The sequence below is a fragment of the Eimeria maxima genome, genomic scaffold, assembly GCF_000499605.1.
Source record: "Eimeria maxima Weybridge genomic scaffold, Emw_scaff91, whole genome shotgun sequence".
Taxonomy (NCBI): Eukaryota; Apicomplexa; class Conoidasida; order Eucoccidiorida; family Eimeriidae; genus Eimeria; species Eimeria maxima.
Window position 1 is genome coordinate 27,970 of NW_013566854.1, and position 14,531 is coordinate 42,500.

General features: G+C 50.6%; 3 protein-coding genes across 3 annotated transcripts in view; 1 reads left to right on the top strand and 2 right to left on the bottom strand.

Annotated features, from left to right (window-relative positions):
• Positions 1–2,626: 2,626 nt before the first annotated feature.
• On the bottom strand, positions 2,627–6,865 carry EMWEY_00012480 (hypothetical protein, conserved; the record flags this gene model as incomplete). The annotated part of the gene is made up of 6 exons (XM_013483036.1): positions 2,627–3,439; positions 3,655–3,788; positions 4,001–4,127; positions 4,265–4,557; positions 4,789–5,133; positions 5,338–6,865. 6 exons carry the CDS (start codon positions 6,863–6,865, stop codon positions 2,627–2,629), a joined length of 3,240 nt encoding a protein of 1,079 aa, XP_013338490.1.
• Positions 6,866–8,778: 1,913 nt separating this feature from the next.
• EMWEY_00012490 (hypothetical protein, conserved) lies at positions 8,779–9,785 on the bottom strand (the record flags this gene model as incomplete). The annotated part of the gene is made up of 3 exons (XM_013483037.1): positions 8,779–8,802; positions 8,989–9,432; positions 9,561–9,785. 3 exons carry the CDS (start codon positions 9,783–9,785, stop codon positions 8,779–8,781), a joined length of 693 nt encoding a protein of 230 aa, XP_013338491.1.
• Positions 9,786–10,315: 530 nt separating this feature from the next.
• Positions 10,316–14,531, top strand: part of EMWEY_00012500 (hypothetical protein, conserved) — a gene marked incomplete at both ends in the record, with an annotated part of 8,733 nt that continues 4,517 nt past the window's right edge. The window contains 9 exons of the mRNA XM_013483038.1: positions 10,316–10,405; positions 10,882–12,114; positions 12,366–12,464; positions 12,609–12,668; positions 12,881–12,988; positions 13,135–13,284; positions 13,537–13,659; positions 13,870–13,989; positions 14,336–14,531. The exon at positions 14,336–14,531 is cut by the window's right edge and continues 196 nt beyond it. Coding sequence (XP_013338492.1) covers positions 10,316–10,405; positions 10,882–12,114; positions 12,366–12,464; positions 12,609–12,668; positions 12,881–12,988; positions 13,135–13,284; positions 13,537–13,659; positions 13,870–13,989; positions 14,336–14,531 — 2,179 coding nt within the window. The remainder of the gene's footprint in view (positions 10,406–10,881; positions 12,115–12,365; positions 12,465–12,608; positions 12,669–12,880; positions 12,989–13,134; positions 13,285–13,536; positions 13,660–13,869; positions 13,990–14,335) is intronic.

The window sequence follows — 14,531 nt, forward strand, 5'->3', positions numbered from 1 at the left end:
CCCTAGTAAGACATTATAATCTGTATAATAGCATACATGGAATACTTGGGACTGAATAGGATTAAAATAAGAAAAAGGATATAAGGATTCAAATCGGCTATCTCCTAGTGCTGATACAGGTATAGGATGTATATGTAGTAATGGTGTTGCTGCTGCTGCTGCTGCACCTTCAGGAGATAATACTTGGGATGCAGCAAAGGGGTATGATGTAGATACTCCTATCCATCTATCACTAATTATATCCAAGACAAATTGTGTCTGTGATGAAGGATCATGTAAGGGAACAGCAAATTCTATCTTTTGTTGCCACCTCTGCTGCCGCTGCTGCTGCTGCTGCTGCTGCTGCTTTTGGTGATGATGATGGTGACGCGGTTGCTGATGCTGACGACCTAATAAGACTGTCTCCTGATGCAGCAGACGCCCTGTGTCTGCCTCGGATAGCCATACATGAAAGAATTCCCCTTTACCATGAATAGATTCATTAAATATAAAATCAGCAATAAAGGAGACAGAGACAGATACACGAATAATATGTCTTGTTATTGCTGCTACATGTACACTACAATCTACTAAAGGTACATATCTTAATGCCCTGTATACATCCTCCCCATCACTCTTGCTGCTGCATATTTGCTGCAATTCCTGCAGAGACAGAGACAGCAATCTCTCAAGAGTAAATCGCATCCTCTCTACCTTTACTGCTGCTTGTAGTCGTACAAGTCCCCTATGATGTGGTCTCCTTCCTCTTTGCTGCTGCTGCACTCCCTCGTCCTGCTGCAAACCATCCGGCTGTTGGTGCTGCTGCTGTTGCTGCTGCTGGTAAGATCTCCTTTTTTGTGGATCAGGAGAGAAGCAATAAGGATTAACAAAATGACGAAGAACGCATGCATCATGCCAGAAGCCCCGTTCTAATGCCTTAGAGCATTCAAGAAGGAGAGCAGCTTCCTCTGTCCTCCCTACTATATCCGTAAGGGAAGCAGTAAGAAGAGCACGAGATAGACGTGTACAATTAGTATATATATAATGAGCATCAGCAGCAAGAGAAGATGTAGATAAAGATATATTAGATAAACATGCCTGTAGTAATGTTACTACCTTACAGCAGACACTATCTGTGTCTCCTTTGTATTTAACTCTGCATATATTATTATTACTACGTAAGGAATCTAATTCTTGTATCTCTTCTTTTCTTACACGTAAACTAGAAAAATCTTTTGCTTCCCCTATTAACATAAAAAATTTTAATATATTTATTTCTCCTATAGATAGACCTCTAGCGAAGCTCTCTGCTGTCTCGTAGTCAATATAGAAACGTGCAGCAATTCTTCCTAGGTCTGTAGCATCTAGTCTTCCTGTTCTGCTATGGTAGCGTAATAGTTTGCTGCTATTTAGTCTTGCTGCTGCAGCACGAACAAGAGCTAATCGTTGTTGTAATAATGATGGATCTTCGCCTTCTCTCCCCCCTGCTGCTGCGGCTGCTGCTGCTGCTGCACCTGCTGCTGCACCCGCTGCTGTCGTTGGAACACCAATTGCTGCTGCTGCAGCACGATTATGCAATAAATGGGGCTGAGCTTGCATGCGAGCAAATAAGAATGTATACTGTAACCATTCAGCTGCATCAGCAATAGAGGATACAGATCCAAGAGCAACCTCTGCATTAAGAGCATTAGGTAATTGCAGCAAAAGTTGCGAATCAACAGGAAGAGATGCAGATAATAATTGTATATATTTAGGTGTCTTATTTAATTCCCCTATTAAGTATGCCTCCCCTATTGAATCATATTGTGGTCTCCCTGCTCTACCAAATATTTGGCATACATCTAGGAAGCCAATATCTTTTTCTTTTCCTTCTTCTTGTGAATATATTTTTGTACCTTTTATTATAACACAACGTGCAGGTAAATTTACTCCCCATGCTAGTGTTGCTGTGCAGCATAGGACCTTAACAACACCAGCAGCAAATAGGGAGCAAGAGAGCTGTCTATCGCTACGTAACATGCCTGCATGGTGTACAGAGAACCCTTGAGGTACTAAACATTTTAATTCTTTATAGCTGCTGCTGCGCTGCAGTTGTAGGAGTAGCTGCTGCTGCTTCGTAGTTGGATGTGTTGCTGCTGCACTAAATAAACCTTGCTGCTGTCCCTCTAATGCTGCAGCCATACGGGATAATGCTGTTGCTGTCTCTACTGTCCCTTGTCTTGAATGTACAAACACCATTGCTTGGTGTCCCCTTCTTACTGCAGATAATACTGCAGCAAATGCTGCTGTATTCATTGCCTCGTTCTGTTTGCTGCTGTCTTTTGTCTTTATACCCACAAATGTTTGCTCTAAGGGGACAGGGCGGCATGCAGGCCCAAAATAAAATGCATGCGCAGGTAATATACGCAAAAATGATGCAACTTCCCTCCTATTATATAAATAAATAAGGAAAAACAAACAAACAAACAATCACACACACACACAGACATAAAACAATAAATAGAATAATAGCAACAATAGTAAGGGTTTTGTCTTTAGGGTTTAGGGTGTACTGTTCAGTCTTTATAGTGTCAACTCTTTTGTGTTTATTCTTCATAGTTTATTCCTTAGTATTTATTACTTGGGGTTTAGGGTTTAGGGTTTATGATTACCAGTTGGGTAATGTAGCAGATAGAGCAACAAATCTTGTAGGTGTCTGTCTCCTTTCTGAGTGTCTAAGGAGACGAGCAACAAGGGCCTCAATGACGGGGCCCCTTGACTCATTAAGAAGATGTACCTCATCAATAATAAGACATTTAATAACATCAAGTAGACTACCGCTGCTGCTGCTGCTGCTGGCAAAAGTGTCTCCTCCTCCTCCTCCTCCATCTGTAGAGGAGACAGCTAATACATTACGTGTTAATACATCTAATTTCTCAGGTACAGCAACAAAAATATGTCCCCTTTCTATTGCCTTCCTATCTAATGTTATATCTCCTGTTACTTCTTCTACTATTACCCCTAAGGGACTTAATGCCTTAGACAATTTTATTGTTATTTCTGTTGCTAAGGATTTTAATGGTGCTATATATACTGCCTTAAAGTGTGTCCCTGATGGTGGAGACCAATCCACCACACTGCTGCTGCTGTTGTTGTTGTTGTTGTCGTTGGTGGTGTCGGCCGCGGCGGTGGTACTGCTGCTGCTGCTGCTGCTGCTGCTGCTGCTGGTGTTGCTGCGGCGGTCTCGGTGCCCTTTATGACCCTTTAGGTGCCTATGCTCATTAAGTTGCTGCAGTAATGCCATTAATGCTATGTTTGTTTTACCACAACCAGTAGGGGCACAAACAAGAAAAGAAGAAGAAGATAAAAAGGCAACAGGATATACAACACTTTGTCTTGCATTCAGTGTCTCTACACCAGCAAATGCTACTTGAGCATATGCAGGTAAGGAGGATATCGGCACCAACGAACTCGTCTCCACCTGCAGCAGCAGCAACAGCAGCAACAGCAGCAGCAGCAGCAGCAGGAATAGCCATTATCGTTATATCAACATGTCACTGATCCCATGCTGTTGCTCTTGCTGCAGCTGCTGTTGCACCTCAACAGCAGCAGCACCCGAGGCAAACAGCAGCAGCAACAACAGCAGCAACAACAGCAGCAGCAACAACAACAGCAGCAGCAGAAGAATTCACTTACAGGAGCAGGTTTAGGAGGTGGTATAAAGACCTCGAAGGTCTCTGGTGTATCTTTAATACGCGCACCCTCGGGGAGACAGTTGCGTATACCCCGACGAGGAGACAGGAGACAGGCTGCATCTATAGCATCTATTGCTGTATACAAGAGACACAAACCCTAAACCATAAACCCTAAACCCTAAACCCTAGGCTCTAAACCATAAAATTTGAGTGCTGAGTCGTTAAGGGTATATTGGGGGGTTGTGCAACACATGACACACGAATACCCTCGTGCTGCTGCTGACGATTCTAAACAGGAGCAACTGCAGCAGCAGCAGCAGCAGAAGCAGCAGCAGCAGGAGGCCTACGGGATTGAGGGGGTTTAGGAGGTCTAAGAAACCCTGCAACTACAAGGGCCCCCAATAAACCACGGGGGGCCCCTGATTGTCCTGTGGCCCCGTTGCCTTTACGGCCTTTGCTAGATGCAAACTTAACCTGAAGCAGCAGCAGCAGCAGCAGCAGCAAACGCAGCAGCAGAAGCATGCAGATGCAATAATAAGCCAATAGTAGAAACAGGTAGAACTGCAGAAGAAGGCAGCAGCAGCAGCAGAACCAACAGCAGCAGGACTCACCGAAGCTCCAATTAAGGTGGGCCCTCTCCTCTTTTGCTGCTGCTGCTGTTGCTGCTGCTGCTGCTGCTGATTTTCTATAGAGACCTGGAGCCTTGCTGCTGCATCAACTAATTCTGCCCCTCTTGCTGCAATCTTATGAACAGCAGCAACACTCGAGGGGCCCAGCAGCTGCAGCAGACTGTCAGAGACTGCTGCTGCTGCTGGCGTTGCTGTTGCTGAATCTGTTGCAGCAGCTGCTGCTTCTGTGTTCTCGTGAGCAGCAGCAAGAGTGCTTAACACAGCAGCCATGAGCTCTGAGGGGACAAACAGCAGCAGAGACAAATAAGCAGCAGCTAAAGAGACACAGAGACACTAGCAGCAGCAGCAGCAGCAGGAAAACGGAGACACACAACATGCGGAGACAACCGGCATGGTAACAGGAGACAGAAGGAGGCAAAAAGGAGACAAAAGGAGACAAGAGGGGACAAAAGGAGACAAAAGGGAGGCAAAAAGGATACAAAAGGAGACAAAAAACGTCTTAATACCTGCGGTGTCCCTGCAAACAGGCACCAGCTCTTCAGGGACTTCCGGCTGCTCCTGCTGCTGCTGCTGCTGCTGTTGCGGCTGGTGCTGCTGCTGCTGCTGCACCTTTGCTTGGGCAGCAGGACCACCAGCAATGTCCCAACAGAGACGGTGTAGCCATGGCAGGGGCTCCTCCTCTTGCTGCTGCTGCTGCTGCTGCTCCTGCTGCGTCCCCCACTGAGGCAAAGTAAGCCCAGGAGGGGGAGAAGCAGCAGCAGATTCTGCAGCAGCAGCAGCAGCAGCAGTTGCAGGTCTTCCGTCCTTTGCAGGAGGCAGCACACGGCAACGTACAGGGGGAGGCTTGGGCGCTGCACCACACAGCAGCAGTAACAGCAGCAACAGCAGCAGAATGAACAGCAGCAGCAGCAGCAAGAGCAGCAAGAGCCGCAGCAGCAGCTAGCTGTGCAGCATGGATTTTATGAGTATTTCTGTTCTGCTGTATGTGCCTCCTTTGTGTCTCCTTTTCGTGTCTCTTTTATCTTGCTGCTGCTGCTGCTGCTGCTGTCCCTTACGTGCAGGTTTCTTGACGCTGCCTCGCTGCAGCAGCAACGTGAGGTTTTGCTGCAGTTCTGCTAATACTGTCCTTGCTGCAGCACGAGGTGTCTCCTCATCTACTGGTATGTCCCTTAGTAGGCCCTCTAGGGGTGTCTCCTTCTTAAGGATACCAGCAGCAGCAATCCGTGCTGCAGCAGCAGCAGCAGACAAGGAAGCATCACCAGGAAGCAGAGAGGAGACATCTATCCCTGCAGTTGCTGTGTCCTCTTCCTCATCCTGCTGCTGTTGCTGCAGCTGCTGCAGATGATCCACCCCCTGCAACTGCTGCTGCTGCTGCATTTGCTGCTGCTGCTGCAGACGCCAAGCAGTAAACAGCTGCATGTCTGCTGCAGCAAGTCTCCTTACGCAACAAATAAGACGAGTTGCTTCTATAGGGCCTAGAGCAGGCAGCACTTCCCCAATGGTCTCCATTGCTGCTGCTGCTGCTGCTGCTTCTCCTGTTGTTGTTGCTGCTGCTCCTCCTCCTTGAGGGTCAGCAGCACAAGGAGGGGCCCTCCCCCCCTCCGTAAGTATATCATATAAAAGGGCAGAGGAGACACCTAATTCAAGTGTCCCCTCTAAACCCTCGGAGACACAGCAGCAAAACCCCCTAAACAGCAGCAGCACAGGGTCTGCAGGGTCTTGTCCCTCAATGGGGGCCCCCCCACTGGGGGCCCCCCAATAAGGAGGAGGTGTAAGGGTCTGAAGTGCCTTATCTGCTGCTGCTGCTGCTGCTGCAGAGGAACAGTAATTAGATAAGGAACAAGTTGCATGCGTACAAGACAAAAGTGTCTCTATAGAGGAGACACCCTCATTAAGGAGACCTGCTAGTCCTGTTTGCTGCAGCAGAGACATTTGCTGCAGCACTGCTGCTGCTGTCTCCTTCTGGAAGCGCCATGGACCCATAGGTATGGTAGCATCCCTTTCAGTTGCTGCTGGTGCTGCTGGTGCTGCTGGTGCTGCTGCTGGTGCTGCTGCTCCTGCAGCTGACCATGGTGATGATGATGTGCTGCTCCCATACACGCTGCTGCTGCTGGAGCTTGAGCTGCTAGGACTGAATTTGCTGCTGGTGCTGCCGCCATAGCTGCTGCTGCTGCTGCTGACGCCATAGCTGCTGCTGCTGCTACTGCCTCCATAGCTGCTGCTGCTGCTACTGCCGCCATAGCTGCGGCTGCTGCTACTGCCGCCATAGCTGCTGCTACTGCTACTGCCGCCATAGCTGCTGCTGCTGCTACTGCCGCCATAGCTGCTGCTGCTGCTCCCATAGCTGCGGCTGCTGCTGCTACCCCCGTAGCTGCTGGTAATGGTGGTGGTGGTGGTCGTGGTGGGGACGGGTAGCAGCCTAAAGGGATCGCTATGTTGGCTAGGCTGTTGCTGCTGCTTCTGCTGCTGCTTTTGCTGCTCTTTCTCGTCTTGCTGCAGCTCGCGAGCACCAGCAGGGTCAAGACGCTGCAGCAGCCGCCAGCGCACACCTCCCCCTAGAGGCAAGGGAGTTGGTGGATCCATGGGGCCCTTGAACCCTAAACCCTAAACCCTAAACCCTGAAATTAAGGGGCCCTAAGGGCCCCACGCAGGGTACAGACTGCTGCTGCTGCAGTGCTCTGCTGCAGCCGGGTACAAAATACAAATAACACTAGAACCTAAACCCTAAACCCTAAACCCTAGAATGAATAAAGCCAAAGAACACAACACCTGCTGCCACACAGAAACATAAATGTGCTGCAGTTCAATGCAGCACGGGGGCCCCTACGGAACTAAGGGGGGGGGGCCCACGGGGGGCCCCCACGAACCCTCATCGTTCAATGAACCCTAAACCCTAAACACTAAACCGTAAACACTAAGAAATAAACCATAAACCCTGATACAATCATTGATTAGTATGTACAGCCGACTGTGAGCAATCCAATGTGCGGGTTTCAATCTACCATTAAACCCTAAACCCTAAACCCTATATACTCTAAACCCTAAACCCTAAACCCTGATTCTCTATATAATAAAACTTGTGAACTGACTACTAAGGTTTGTAGCATATTTAAACACAGTAATTCATACATTAATTCCTTACTTAATCAAAAACAGGAACCCAAACCCTAAACCCTAAACCCTAAACACTAAAAGCTAAACCCTTCTGCTAGCCTTAAACCCTCCTCTCTACACACACATTGAAAACCTCAGAAAAAGGGATGAGGATAAGAAGGGCCCCCCTAGCAGCAACGCACGGGGCCCCCAGTTGCAGCTTAGGGGACCCCTAATAGCAGCAACGTTGTAGTGAGCCCCCAGCAGCAGCAACGTAGTAGCGGGACAAAGCAGCAGCAACGTAGTAGGGGGCCCCAAGAAGCAGCCACGTAGTAGGGGGACCGCAGCAGTAGCAACATAGGTTTTAGGGCTGCGTTGCTGCTGCTGGGGGGCCCCAGCAGCAGCAACGTGAGGCCCCCCGTTTACCTGTCCCCTCCCGTTAGAGTCTCCGTTTACCCTGTCCTTATCTCTCTATGTCCCTTCCTTGTGTGTCTTCTGTCTCCTTTTAAGAGGGAACACTTCTGCCTCTAGACTAAGCTTTGGGGGCCCCTAATCTCTTTGACTACAGGGGCCCCCTTCTTACACCTCTCGGGGTATTGAGGCCCCCACCCCCCCTCTCCCCTTACTCAAAGTACCTTCTCCCTCTTGAGTCTTTAAGGAAAAACTATTACGGTCTGTTTAAGCCTTGGGGGCCCCCTTAAGGCCTACTAGGGGGTCCGTCTAAAAGGAACCCCTTTTTGGCTGTTCAGGGGGCCCCCAGGGGGCCCCCTTTTGGCCTATAAAGGGGCCCCTTTAATACTTATCATTGGGGCCACCATTAGGGTATTAAGGGACCCTTATAAAACTTCTTAGGGGGCCCCGTTAAGAACTTCTTAGGGGCCCCTTTAAAACAACATACAGGGGCCCCCTTTAGCTGGGGCCCCTTGTATCATATTCCAGGGGGCCCCCCTGGCCCTGTCAAGGGTTTATGGGGGCCCCTAATAAGGGTCTAATTAGGGTTTAATTAGGGTTTATAAGATAATAGTTTGTTTAGGCTTAAGTTTTTGCTTGCTGCGTGCTGCAGGGTTTAGCTGCTGCTGCTGCCCATGAAGGAAGAAGGAAGAACCATCAGCAAGCAGCAGCAAGAAGACGCAGCAACTCTTAGGGACACGACGCAGATAACCGTCAGCACACAGCAGCAGCAAACACTGCAGCAGCAACAGCAGCAGCAACGACAGCAACACACACAGAAAACCGTAAGCCCTAATACCCTAAACCCTAAACACAAACAGGAAACACTGCAACAGCAGCAGCAAACACTGCAACAGCAGCAGCAAACAGTACAGCAGCAGCAGAAGCAAAGAAAGGAGTGCAGCAACACCAGCAGCAGCAACAGCAGCAAAGGATCTCCGTATCCAAAACAACTAGTGCATCTTAAACCCCAAAGCCTAAACCCTAAACCCTAAACCCTAAACCCTAATTACCTGTTGTGTATCAAGAACAACAAGACCTGCAAGACCGCATAAGGAAGGACAGCGGCTGCGGTGTACGTACACCCAAGACCCATGAAGATCCATATGTGCTGCTGCGCTGCACCTGCTGTATGCACATAGCTTAGGGGGCCCCTGAGGCACCCCTTGGGGGCCCCCCGGGAGGCCCCCCTTCTGCTTCCTGCTCTTCCCGCTGCTGTTGCTGTTGCTGCTGCTGCTGCTGCCCGATGCTGCTGCTGCTGCTGCTGAAGACTCAATGCCACACACAGATAATGCATACTGCTGCCATAGATCAAATAATGGCAATAAGTCTTGGAGCCCTAAACCCTGCTGCTGCTGCTGCTGTTGCTGCTGTCTGCGGCGGTTCCTGCTGCTGCAGCAGCCGAATTCCGCTGCAACATCAAATAGGCCGAGTCGCTTGGCTTGGGTACGGGAGAGCTTCAGCTGCTGCTGCTTCTGCTTCTGCTGCTGCTGCTGTTGCTGCTGCTGCCGCTGCCGCTGCTGCCTCCTGCTGTCATCTAGACGCAGCGCACGGGCCCCTAGCTTCTCATTTACCAGCTCAGCAGCAGACACTCGAAGCGGACAACCCTGCAGCAGCAGCAGCAACAGCAGCAACAACACATGGCATTAGTGCACACAAAACTGGGGAAGACAACAGCTGGTGCTGTTGCTAATGCTAATGCTGCTGCTGCTGTTGCTGCACCTGCAAGTCTTACCTCTAGTAGACTCTGCACAATCTGTAGGTCGGAGCGGTGCTGCAGCACCTGCTGCTGCTGCTGCTGCTGCGAGAACAGTTGTCTATACAGATGATGGGTCTCCAGGGGCGCCACAGGCAGGGAGACCGAAAACTGCTGCTGCTGCTGCTGCTGTTGCTGCTGCTCCTCCGATGGAGCTTTCCGCTTCGATGGCAGCAGCGGGCTGACGCTGTTGTGAGGAAACATCGTCCGCCCCGCTGCAGCAGCAGCAACTGCGCTTGCTGCCGTTGCTGCAGTTGGCGATGCTGCTGTTGTTGTTGCTGCTGCTGCGTCTTCTGCTATTGCTGTTGCTGTTGCTGTTGCTGCAGCAACTTCCAACACATTGGCAGGGGCTCGACGGCCCTTGAGGGGCCCCCAGGACGGGGGCGCGTTCCTCTTGCGTTGCCGCTGCTGCAGCTGCAGCAGCAGCAGCAGCAGCAAAGGAAAATGGTATAGAAAACAATACAATCAAATGTACAAAGACAAGCTATCAATAGAACAGAAGTCTTGGGAAGACCGACAGCTGCTGCAACGCGTAGCAGCAGCGCAGCCGCTACAGCAGCAGCAGCAGCAACAGTACGACAGCAGCAGCAGCAGCAGCAATGGGCCAGCAAGACTAAAACGAATACTGCAGCAGCTGCAGCAGCTGTCTAGAAGCCTAATTTGCATTTTGTTTATTTTGTTTGTTACTTTTTTCTAAAGGAATAGCTGCTGCTGCAGCACACATTAGCGAGCTCATGCAGCAGCAGCAGCAGCAGCAGCAGCAGACCGTGAGGCCCTGCGAGAAGGTCTGCAGCAGCGCAGCAGCTCAAACCAAGAAGGCAAGCGTAAGGCCAACCTAATTAGCTGCTGCGCTGCGTGTCATTTCCGAGGTAGCAAGGGCAAGCAGCAGCAGCAGCAACAGCAGCAGCAGCAGCGGCAACAGCAGCAGCAGCAACGCGCTTAGCAACAGCAGCGCAAGGAGCAGCAGAGCTGCTCCACTGCACACATAAGGTGTAGCCGTCGCTCCAAGGTTCAGCAGCAGAAGCGGCAGCAGCAGGTACTTCAGCCGCAGCAGCAGCGGCGGCAGCAGCAGCAGCTGGATGAGGACATGACCATTGGCTGAGTCCACCGCTGCAGCAAAGACACAGTAGGCATCAGCAGCAGTTGCTGCTGAAGGTAGTTAATCTGGCGTCAACAAGTCGACGCGCAGCAGCAGCAGCAGCAGCAGCATCAACAGCAGCTACTGCAGCAGGAGTAGCAGCAACAACAGCAACAGCAACAGCAGCAAAGCTGCGGCATTTGCTGCCTGCGCATCTAACAGGTTCACAGCAGCAGCAGCAGCCGCAGCAAGACAGTTCACATAATCTGCTGCTGCATCCATATAAGTAGCAGCAGCAGCAGCACCACCACCACCACCAGCAGCACCACCACAACCCCCAGCACCACCAACACCAGCATCACCAGCGCCAGCACCAGCACCACCAGCACCAGAACCAGCACCACCAGCACCACCAGCACCACCAGCAGCAACAGCAGCAGCAACAACAGCAGCAGCAGCAGCAACAGCAGCAGCAGCAGCAGCAGCAAGAAAATGAGTGAAGATTTATATTGGGATGAAAGTACAAAAAGATATTTTAAATTGAATATTCAAAAAGATGAATTTTATTCAGATGATGAGACTCGTGCTGCTGATGCTGCTGCTGCTGAGGAAGCAAGACTATTAGAACAGCAGCAGCAGCAGCAGCAGCAGCAGCAAGAGGAAGAAGAAGAAACAGCAGCAGCAGCAGCAGCAGCGGCAGCCGGGGATGGTGGGGGTGATGGGGGAGGTGGTGCTACACCACCATCTCCTGCTGCTGCAGATTCTCCTGCTGCAGATATAACAGATAGTGCAGCACAAGAACAGCAGCAAACCTCTCCCGATAATGCTGCTGCTGCTGCTGCTGCTGCTGGAGCAGCAGCAGCAACATCTCCTAAACAGGAAACAAAATCTCCAGCATCCGACCAGGCAGCAGCAGCAGATGCAGTTGCAAGAGAGGAAGCAGCAGCAGAGAAGGCTGCTGCAGAAGCAGCAGCAGCACAAAGGGCTGCTGCAAGGAAAGCAACAGCAGCAGCAGCAGCAGCAAAAGCAGCAGCAGAAGCAAAAGCTGCTGCAGCAGAAGAAGCAGAAGCAGAGGCTGCAGCCGCAGAAAGAGCTGCTGAACGGGCAGCTGCAGCAGCTGCTGCTGCAGATGCAGCAGGTGCTGCAGCAGACGCAGCGGCAGCAACTGGAGCAGCAGCAAGTGCAGCAGCAGCAGATGCAGCAGGAAGGGGAACCAGACAAAGTCAAGACGCAAAGGCAGCAGCAGCAGCTCCTGCTGCTGCTGCTGCTGACAAGGCAGCAACAGCAGCTGCTCCTGCACGAGAGAGAGCAGCACCAGACAGCGCACGCCCAGATGCAGCAGCAGCAGCAGCAGCAGCACCAGTGCAGCGGGGCCCTGAGGGCCCAGGGGGCAGCCGCCTGTTAGCAGCAGGAGCAGAGGCAGCAAGACATGCACATCTAGAGATCAGCAAAAAAGTACACACCTGCTGCTGCTGCTGCTGCTGTTTTTTGCTGCTGCTGCTGCTGCTGATGCTGTTGTTCCTGTTGATTCTACAGCTGTTGCTGCTTCTGAATTTGCTGCTGCTGCTGCTGCTGCTGCATGCACGTCTGCTGTTGCATATGCTTCTGGTCTTGCGTGTGTTTCTGCGCCTGATCATCATCATCATCATCATCATCTGCTGCTGCTGCTGTTCTTGCTGCTGCTGCTGCTGCTGCTGCTGCTGCAGTTGGAGGAAGCAGAAGCAGAGATCGCGCGTCTGCGTGCATTGGAGATGTCAAGAGAAAGAGGATTAGGAGACACAGCAGAGAGAGAAAGTCTTAAGAGGGTTAGGAACTGCTGCTGCTGCTGCTGCTGCTGCTGCTGCTGGTGCTGCTGGTCCCGCTGCTGCTGCTGGTGCTACTGCTGGTCCCGCTGCTGCTGCTGCTACTGCTGTTAGCGTCGGATACGTGGTGTGTATAATGTGCTGCAGGAGAGGGATGAGCTACAGCTGCAGCTGCAGCGGCTAAGGGAGGAAGCAGCAGAATTAGAGGTAAATTCTCCTAGCAGCAGCAGTAGCAGCAGCAGCAACAGCAGCAACAGCAGCAACAGCAGCAACAGCAACAGCAGCAGACTTCATGGCATAGTTTTAGGATGCCAGGCTCACTCTTCCCTCTGCTGCTAATGCTGCTGTTGCTGCTGCTGCTCGTGTTGCTGCTGTTGCTGCTGCTGCTGTTGCTGCTGCTGCTGTTGCTGCTGCTGCAGGAAGCAATAGAGGAGGCAGCAGTAGAGAAGGAAGTTGCATTAGAAAACCTCGAGAGGGAAAGAGCGAAGGCAGAAGACATCAAACTACAACTCGAACTACAGGCAAGGGTTTAGGGTTTAGGGTTTAGGGTTTAGGGTTTAGGGTTTGGTTCCTGGGGTTAGGGTTTTTTTTTATATATATGCAAGTAGAGGAATCGAAATCCACCACCAAGGGTTTAGGGTTTAGTTTTTAGGGTTTAGGGTTTGTGCTGCAGTTAACAGAGAAGGAGCTGGAGGTTGTGCAACTGCAGCAGCAGCTAGCAGAGCAGCAGACACGGGAAGCTGCTGCACTGAAGCAGCAGCAGCAAATGCTGCAGCAGCAAGTGCAGCTAATAAATAGAAACAAGGCTAAGGAATTCGAACGTGTAAGGATTCTGCTGTTGATGCTGCAGTTGCTGCTGCTGCTGCCGTTGCTGCTGCTGCTGCTGCAGTCCCTCAGCGCAGTTTGTTCTTTCTTCCGCTGCTTCTGCTGCTGCTGCTGCTGCTGCTGCTCTTTCCCTCCCGTTGCAGTATGAGCAGATACAAGAGCAGCGTAGCAGCTGCAGCAACAGCAACAGCAACCGCAACAGCAGCAGCAGCAGCAGCAGTTCGTATTGTGTTTGCTGCTGCTCCCTCAGGGTGTGCAGCAGCTCAAGCAGCTGCTGCTGTCTGTACAAGAGGAGAGACAAAAGGCATTAGCACAAGCTGCTGCGCTGCAGCAGCAAGCAGCAGAGCAGCAGCAGCAAATAGATATGCTGCGTGTAAGTCTCTCCTGTCTCCGTTTATATTTGTCTCCTTATGTGTCTCTCTTTTGCCTCCTTTTCCCCTTTTATCTCCTGCTGCTGCTGCTGCTGCTGCATCTGTTGCTTCTGCTGCTAATATTGCTGCTGCTGCTGCATGCGTTGCTGCTGCTGTTTGCTGCTGCAAATTGTCTCCTTTCTTTTGCGTGTCTCCTTCTGTGTCTCCTCCAGGCAGCAGCAGCAGATGACCAGAGTTTATTACAAGAGATGGAGGATCAAGAAGAGCAGCAGCAGAAATTGCTGCAGCAGCTGCTGCAGCAGCAGCAGCAGCAGCAGGAGCAGCTACGTGAGGTGTCTAGACAGCGAACAGTTTATCAATTAGCATTCAATCGTCTTTGTAAATTATTTAAGGAACAATACTCTATACAAGTAAATAAATAAATAAATAAATAAATAATTAATTAATTAAATAATTAATTAATTATATTTATTTATTTACTAATTAATTAATTACTTAATTAATTAATTATATTTATTTATTTTATTTTTTTATTTATTTGTTGTTGTTTTTTTGTCTTTTTTTTGTCTTTTTTTGTGTCTCTTCTTGTCTCTCTGTATTGTCTCGTCTATCTTATTGGTTTTGCTGCTGCTGCTGCTATTGCTGGTGTTGCTGCTGCTGTTTCTCTTGCTGCTGCAGAGAACAACTGAGGAGACACTGCGTGAGCAGACACAGCAACTGCAGCAGCAGCTGCAGCAGCTGCAGCAAGTAGCAGTCCCTCGCTGGCAGCGTGTATTCATGTTGCATGAAGCAGCAGCAGCTACTGCAGCAGCAACAGCAGCAGCTGCAGCAGCAGAGCCAGGCGATGAACCAGCAGCAGCAGCAGCAGCAGCAG